General features: G+C 31.1%; 1 protein-coding gene across 1 annotated transcript; it reads right to left on the minus strand.

Annotated features, from left to right (window-relative positions):
• Window positions 1-5,258: 5,258 nt before the first annotated feature.
• On the minus strand, window positions 5,259-7,525 carry LOC129975351 (alpha-tocopherol transfer protein-like). The gene is made up of 3 exons (XM_056088414.1): window positions 7,287-7,525; window positions 6,167-6,357; window positions 5,259-5,303 (listed from the first exon to the last, which is right to left on the minus strand). The coding sequence occupies exons 1-3, from the start codon at window positions 7,519-7,521 to the stop codon at window positions 5,259-5,261; spliced, it is 471 nt and encodes a 156-aa protein (XP_055944389.1). The 5' UTR covers window positions 7,522-7,525.
• Between the last annotated feature and the right edge of the window lie 1,396 nt (window positions 7,526-8,921).

Here is an 8,921-nt window from a genome sequence, read left to right on the forward strand (position 1 = left end):
TAAGCCAGTTAACAACTACGCTGCACGGGCAATTGCTTTTGTATCATGGTCATGTTACTGGACTGCGAACCATAACCTATCCTCACTCATACCATTTCGCCACAACACCTTTAATACAGAATACGCGAGAAACTTTTGGGGAGACAACTCGCACTGGTTTAAGTTTGATTTTTTCTGCTTCTTTGTAACAATAAACGTATGATTCTGAAAAGCATTCACCAAAAAGTCTTTAATGACATATTATCGTGTACATATTAATGAAGGGAAAAAAAATAATGCAATGGACAAACCGTTTACGAAAATAGCAATATCTAGTAATATATAAAAGAAGCATAATCTATTTCATACTTACTCTCTCTCTTATCTTTCTCGGAAGAAAATGCTTCAATATAGCCCATGTAGCAGTTAGAAAAGCAGATTTATTAATGCAATGGAATTCTTTGTAACGGCAAGGGAGGCAGTTCTATAAAATTGTTTAGTGCTTAAATATATGGAATGATTCAAAATTCAGTGCGCAATCTATTAAAGGAGGAAGAAAGCACAAGAGTAAAGACAGTTAGACTCAGAAATAAAACTATCTTTAAGTTGAAATGGTGAAACACGAAGATGCAGAAATGACAACAAGTGAAATCTCTTGGCGATTTTTTATTCTTATGGCGTAATATATACAGTGGTGGCCAAAAGTGTGGACATTTTTTGAAAGTTCCATGTTTTTCAACTTTGCGTGCTTGTAGAATATATTAATGTTTCCTTAAATACAAATGTTTATATATTAAATTAAAGTTAATTTAATGTAGAATTTAATAACAAAAACAGTATTACAATATATGTATTACAAAAAAAGTTACGCTCGTTTTAGTAGAGCAAACAAGCACAAATCGTTTTGAATAATGATGTGTTTTGTAATAAAAGCTTACTAGCCAATCACAAACACTGTTCTGAGGACCCATCAAATGTCTGTAACTATAGTTTAGGTTATTTGGATAGTAAAAGTTATTGTTGTGGAAATATTTTGCGGAATGATGCATACTAGTACAATTAAATAGAGTATTGCTGTTTTTGAATATTTTAAGTCCTTTTTATTTAATTAAACTAATTTTAAACAATGTCACCAACAAGAAGAACTGATTGGACATCTACAAAAAAAAAAATGTCGAATTGTTATATTGTGAGAAAATGGCCTCTCTTATGCTGAAATTGCAAGACAAGTTGGTGGTTCAGTGACTTGTTCTGGTGTACGAAAGTTCTGTTTACGTTATGAAAAAACGAAATCAGTGGAAAATAATGCCAAATAAGGGCGGAAAAAATGCACAAGTGCTACTGCCGATAGAAAAATTAAACGGCTATGCCTTCAAGATAGAAAAATTTCATCAGATGCCATTAGATGTGAAATGAATGCAGCGGGTATTACAGTAAGTTCAAGAACAATAGGAAGAAGGTTATCAGGATTTGGATTACAAGCTAGAATTCCAAGGAAAAAAACATTTTTAAATCAAAAGCAACGCGAAAAACGAGTTAAGTGGGCAAAAGAACACATTAAATGGCCAGAAAATCAATGGAAACAAGTAATCTGGAGGGATGACACTAAAATATCGCTCTTTGGTAGTGATGGTAGAAAATACGTGAGACGTGAGAGTAGGTGAAGTGCTTCATCCTGATTGCATTGAAGCAACTATAAAAACAACAACAAATGCCATGATTTGGGCATGTATGTCTGCAGATGGTGTGGGCCGAATTCAAGTGATTGATAGCATCCTGAATGCCAAAAAATACATCGAAATCTCCTGGAACCAAAATTGATACCTTCCATCAGGGATTTCTTCCCCAACAAAGCACCATTTATTTTTCAGCAGGATTCAGCTCCATGCCACACAGCAAAAGTATGCAAAGCATGGTTTCAAAATAAAGGCATGCATATATTACCATAGCCAGGGAACAGCCCTGATCTCAATCCATTTGAAAATTTGTGGCGACGTTTGAAAATTCTTGTACGAAAAAAGTGTCCATCCAATAAAAGACAATTTATTGAATCTATAATTGATTCTTGGCACCATGTGATTACGAAAGATGAACTCCAAACACTCGTTCAGTCGATGAAAAGACGCTGTGAAGCTGTCTTAAAAAATAAGGGTTATCCTACTAATTATTGATTGTGTAAATATCACTTTAAAAAAATGCAAATCTAAGATACATCTTACTAAAATGAGCGTAACTTTTTTTGTAATACAGATATTGTAATACTGTTTTTGCTATTAAATTTTACATTAAATTACCTTCAATTTCATATATAAACATTTGTATTTAAGTGAAAATTAATATATTCTACAAGCATGCAAAGTTGAAAAATATGAAACTTTCAAAAAATGTCCAGACTTTTGGCCACCACTGTATGTTATGGTTAATGTAATAAACTAATGATTATGCATTATCAACGATAATTATACATAATCATGAGTAATTATACATAATCAACGGTAAATTTACATAATCGACGATTTATTTTATATAACTATCGGTAATTATACATAAACACAGGTAATTATACATAATCAAAGATTAATTATATATAAGCATCTGTAATTATACATAAACATAGGTAATTATACATAATCACTGGATTAGTCACATTTATCTTTAATATATACACATGTACAATTTACCATTTATACATCTGCATGTTTCATATGAGAGAGCATGGATTCGTAAATTCTTTTAAAAATATGCAGCAGAATATGGACTTCTGTTGTGGCGATGGAGTTCGTGAGATTAGGACCACCCATCTCCTTTTTGAAATTTGTTAATTGTTCTGTATTTTCTGATCACATTTTAGAATATTAAGGGATTAGAACTGAACTAAAGAATAACGTCCTTCAGCTAAGAGTTTGTTATCCTATTTCGAGCAACGTTTTATAAGTGATTTTAGCTTATTTTCTCCATTCCATTTTTATACCTCTAATACCAAATTTAACATCGAATATATAATGAGCCTGCGTTTTCCTTTTTTTGTGAACTGTCTTAATATTTGTTTTTTCCTTCTTTTTTACAATTATTTTCATTCCTTTTGATTAATTATGTTAAAAAAAAGAAAAGTTTATGCATCGACTCAAGGATAGAATATATTTATATTTTTGCATTTGTTGTGAATGAAGACTATCTCAGTTAGGTTGTTCTAGTTAAAGAAATAAATGTAGCTGAAAATCTTTAACAGAATTATTTTGATAGATGTTATTTGTAGAAACATTAAAATATGTTGGGAGTGCAGAAGTTATATGGGCATAGTTAAAATATCTTAATAAAATTATAAAAACACAAAATATAAATTAGTGGTACAGAATGAATTGAATGAATGTTGATATCATGATTTCGTTTATCAATGGTGAGTAATTTTAAGATCCTAAAAATCTCCTTTTCATTTATTTACATATAAAAATATATTCAATTTGGTACACAGCAACCGTATGCAGGTTTTGAATTTTGAGATACATTTACTTTATGAAATTGAAATGAAAATAATTTAAAAATTTGTGTTATTTACACTGCGCAATGCGCTGTATTTGTCAGATATACAAGATTTGAGCTTGCTTTTGATCTGTCAGATTTTGTTAACATTAATAAATATTACAGTTAAACATAATTTAAAGTGGGCTGAAACAAAAGCACAACAAATTTTTCTAAATCAAACCAGGAAGTTAGCAAATAAGAATGTATTCTTAGACGTAGCTTCATATAATTACTGAAAAAAGTATTGTGTATTGGTCAGATAAGGCGTGACTAACCGAATTTTAGCCACCACCCAAGAAGGTTGAATTTTTACCCGTTGAATCCTGAGATTGTAGCGATTACATAACTCTACTACTTTCTGTTTTAATACAACAGATGGTATTACCTATTAACATCAAGATATATTTTCCATGGTCCTTCTTGAGGGGTCATTATTAGATAGTATTCTGAGTGTCGTCGTGTATTTTCGTGTTCGTGTTTTTTTTGTGAAATGTGAAATTTAGAAATTAATTTAATAACTGTTCCTGAAATTCGACTGTTATTTTCATGTGCCTCATAATGAAGTTATAAAGAGTCTGGCAAGGAATAAATACAAAGTCTAATTTATTGAAGGTTAGAATGGTTTATTTAATGTATTAGAGTATTTTATTTAATGACGTACATTAAAGAAAAGTATTGCATATAAATGAGAAAAAAAATCAAATATATGGAGAACATACGCTCTGACAGAATATTCAGATCCGTTCATTCAATTATCTGACGAACTTGAGTGGATTTGATAATGCGTATTTTTTTGTATCTGGTTTACGAAAGCTTTTATCATTGAAGAATGCCATGAAACAGCGAGAATGTTTGAACATATTAGAGAAATAATATTGTACTGGATAAATAGCGATTGAAATAGTTTTTTTTCCAACAGAAATTGAAATGTAATAATATAAACTGCGGAATTTGAAAGAATGGCAAAAAAGATCAGACAGTTTTTCGTAAGAAAAGTATCAGAAGATGAATTTTTATCATTTGCTCTAGCACTATTCACCAATCGAATTGGTTTTGTACCAGAGATTATTGTGTATTTTTTTAATCCTTTATTTCACGCTAATAATTTTTCTGTAGTGACATTTCATTGCTGTGATTGAAAAGCATGGAGAGTCTTAATGTTTATTGAAGTGGAGTTTACGTCATATTTAAGGATAAGTGGACTAAACAAAAATATTTTTAGGTAATTATGTTTTATTACTCAGATTAAATATTAATGTTTATACTTCATTAAAGTGATCAAATGATTTGGATTGCGAAAAAATTATTTGTTACTATGAAGATAAAGCAAGTGATACATGTTTGGTTTTGTTAACGTTTAAGTGATGAAGTAAAGAACTGGCTAAATGATGCAGAATAAATCTTCAAAAAGTATACAGAAAAGAAACATAGATTTAAGTTTGTCATTTAACGTATACTTTCAGTTTCTGTGACTGAAAGAAATAAATGCTTTTTCGTGATGTTTTGATAAATTGATCTGCGATATCTTATATAAAATTTCTTATTTCTTAAATGTGTTTTTCTCTGCTGGTTTATAAAAATCAGGTAGAAAAAACAACAACTACTACTAAACTAATCTCGTTACTAACCTCTATGTTCATTCACTTATCTTTTAAATTCTAAATCCTCTCAAATCTAACTAGAAGAGCCACAGGCCTTAACTGATAAAAAATATCATTATAAAGTTTAATATCAAACATAAATTTTATTCCTAACTATCATGTGAGAACATGATGTTGTTTTGCTTTGGGGATCTTTGAAGTCTGAAAATGAACGGGTTGAAAATTAGCAAAAAATTTTCGCTTTTGAGGCATCAATTTTTCGCTTTTAGAATTATTAGAAACCCTAAAAGCGAAAAAGAAAAGGTTGTATCCGATTCTCCTGTCTGGTCCATAAAGAGCAAGGTCACAGCAGCTATTGGCCAGAAGAAACACAAAGAAGAAAATGGGAATAAACTCCAAACAGCGAGAGAATGTATCGAAAGTTATATATTAATTTTCAATATTTCCAGTTGGTAAAGAAGTTTTGGATTTGGAACGTTTTTGAGATGTAAAAAACATCGCTATTCTAAAGAGTGACGATTGCGCAATGCACTAGTCACCTGTACATTCCAAAGCAGTTTAAACCGGAAATTCGTAAAAAAATAAATAAATCATTTTTTGAGATAAGTTTTTAAGCTTGAACGATTTTCAGATAGGGGCAAACACTCACACACAAAAAACACCATTGTTTTAAAAATATTGTAATGTAATTTGATAATCACGTGATCGTTTAAAAACAACTGAAACTGCTTTTTCATGGGAAAAAATTTGGGATCGAGAAAAATTTTTTTTTAGAACTTGATTGTTCATAAATAATCGCTTCCCTAAATGTTGGAGGTTCGAAATATTAATCATGTCAGAACATGATATTTTTTGTCGGATTGATACCACCTGACTTAAAAAAATAATGTTCTCACATTTTAACCTGAAATTTGCGATTTTCATATTCATTAATCACTTAGAGCGCCTCTGCTGAGATCTGCCATTACTACTGCGTCTTTTAATTCTTGTGAAAACTCATTTCAGCAACATTATTCTAAATCAAGTTCCATAACTTAAAAAGCTTTAAAAAATGACATACTTACAAAACTGGCATTGTATATCAGACTAATATTTTGTGGAGTGCAGTATCTAAGATGCTTGACTGTATCCGTAAAATCGTAAATCATCTTAAATCCACTGATTTGTGTCATTGGGTGTCGAAGTGGCAGGAGAAAGGAAAACATACAAATTGTTTTAATGTCCTCGATTGAAAGTTCATTATGGCTCCACTTGCCTGCAATCAGAATGATAACTGTAAATTTTTAACAAAGAATTTACTTTTTCTCAATAAAGAATGCACATCAGCTTATGTTTGATGTAAGCCTTCTCTATAAAAAGTAACATAAAGAAGAAAAGAAAAGTTTCAGTTTGATGAAATATCCATTTGTCTCTCGTTCCTGATATTGTTTCAAAAGTTAAAAGGCCTAATGTGTGAATGTTTTCATTATATAGAATAGAAGCAATAAAATTCGACCATGGAGCTTTCTTTTATGATGGATCAATAATTTTAATGTTTATCTGGGTTACCTAAATTTGAAAAAATTAAATTAGGTAATAAGAAAAAAAAATTTTAACATTTAATAACCATGCTAAATTTTAAAATTCCTTTTTTGCAAATAAGAATTTGCTTCATATTTATGTTTTTAAAGAAATTGAAAAGCTCTGTTTTTAATCTAATAATTCAAATTCAGATCCATTCCGAAGGACATAAAAAGCTTTCAATTCGATTTTTTCTTCTTTTTGATGAACGTAATGGCAGCTTTTTATCACATTCAAATTTCAAATAAATATGGAATATTCTTCTTTCAATCATTTTTTTTCAGTTAATTTGTCATTTCATGTTTTTTTTTCTTTTTTTGTTTCAGTACAATGAAATAAAGTATTTGTTATTGATACATGTTTATAAAATTTAAAATTTTCTATATTTAAGTTAGATATCAAAAACATTTATCAAAATTTCAATCTAACAATAATTAATTTCGAAGTCCAGAAAAGAAATTCTTTCTCTCTGAATCTTTTGCTAAGATTGGTAAAGATTGCAGCAATGAAAATATTTTAAATCTTTCTCTCTGAATCTTTTGCTATCTTTTCTTTCTTATTAAAATAAAAATTGTGTCTTATGCGTCTTAACATCTGCGTGAACAAGAAATGAAGTTAACTTACCCAGTTCGCAGAGAACAATTGCACATCCATCAGGACACCTGTAAGGAAGAATAGACATAAACTTGGTGAAAGGAGTCTCTTTGCAATACACTTCTGGGACGGTTTGGAAAATGCTGCTGAAATTTCTTCGAAAGTTGACGAATTTCTTGAGAGCCTGAAAAGCCTGCGAAGAGTTGTATTTTCTGTACCTTAAAAATAAATGCAGGAAATCCTCCTCGAATTCGATACCAGCCATGTATTTATCAGCTGCGTGAAAAAAGAAATAATATGTATGGGTTTCTGTAAATCGATATAATAATGAATCCAAATAATGAATAATAATAATAATCAAAATAATAAATAATCCAAATAATGAATCGATTGGTTAGTCTTAATAATCGCATCTCTAATTTCTTCTAAACTTTGATTCAGAACGCATATATATTTTCTTATATATTTACTTATTTGATACTTTTTTCCCTATTCCCATTCTATCTATTGCTTCAGAAATGTGAAACGATGTTGAATAAATAGTGTTACGAACCTGTATTGTTGCTTTCCAGCACATTTAGTTCAATCGTAGGAAAGAACGTTTAACTATCAACTCTTAGGTACTGATCCGGTATCCGATCAATGACCTCCGTTCTTGGCGACTTTGGCAATAAAATGAATGATACTTGAATATTTTTAAATTTTGGCGATAAGACCAATAGGAGCCGAATTATGTTTGATTGTTCGAGGACCTTCTCTGCCCTATTCCGGAAATTGTGGAAACTATAGAAACCCCGGGCTTGGTGACAAACTTGATGACCATTTCATGACTTCTGCAACAAAATGGATGATGTTAGAATATTCAAAAATTTTGGTGTTAGGAACAATAGCATTCGAATTATCCTTGATTGTTCGACAGCCTTCTCTGCCCTGTTCCAGAAACTATAGAAGCTCAGCAGTTCATGCCGAGGACAGCCGTATAGTGAATCAAAGATGAATTAGTTGGATCAGTACAGAGCAGCGCAAGCACTGACTGGAGCTCAAGCAATTCGTGGATTGTTAATTAAGCTACGCGACGTGTCTTGGAGTTTATTATTAAGGCAGTACTGAGTCGTATGTGGAGTCGCCAGTCGTATCGAAGTGAGTCAGCAGTTGCGTACAGCTAAAGTTAGGACACAGTGAAGAATAGCGGGCGTTTGGAGAGACTTTAGGGATTAGCTAAGTGGATTCTCTATTCCTGTTGAGTTCTGTCTGGCCGCTTTATGTGTTGTTGTGATTATTTACTTTCGGTTACTATTTGTGGGCCTCTGTTTATTCTAAGTGTGCTGCTGTGTATTGCATGTGTACGTCTCGTCTGAGTATTTGTTGTCTGTGCATTCGTGTTAATAAACATCGTTATTTGTTACTAAGGCCTGTTGACTGTGTTACACCTACTGCAGGTGAAACCCGTAGAGTTTTCACTGAATTTCATTTTTTCCATAACAATATTTTTTTTTTCTCTAGGGTACGTCATCAACTGATATTGTGATACCCTGTTATTTTACATAACATCCGGTTTTCATTAAAAATTCTCAATTACAGGGAATGTTAAGCGCATCATTAAATATATCTACTTTAAGAAAATCCTAAAATATTTCTTGTCGGTTCGTCTTGACCACGGAATCT

Source organism: Argiope bruennichi, chromosome 7, assembly GCF_947563725.1.
Source record: "Argiope bruennichi chromosome 7, qqArgBrue1.1, whole genome shotgun sequence".
Taxonomy (NCBI): Eukaryota; Metazoa; Arthropoda; class Arachnida; order Araneae; family Araneidae; genus Argiope; species Argiope bruennichi.

Excerpts from the sequence above, each read along its gene's own strand:
- LOC129975351 (XM_056088414.1), bottom strand. The coding sequence starts at position 7,521 with ATGGCTGGTATCGAATTCGAGGAGGATTTCCTGCATTTATTTTTAAGG. Across the intron at positions 6,358-7,286 it reads AATTGTTCTCTGCGAACTGG|GCAAGTGGAGCCATAATGAA; the intron begins GTAAGTTAACTT and ends TTCTGATTGCAG. Across the intron at positions 5,304-6,166 it reads TGATATACAATGCCAGTTTT|ACTTCAAAGATCCCCAAAGC; the intron begins GTAAGTATGTCA and ends GTTCATTTTCAG.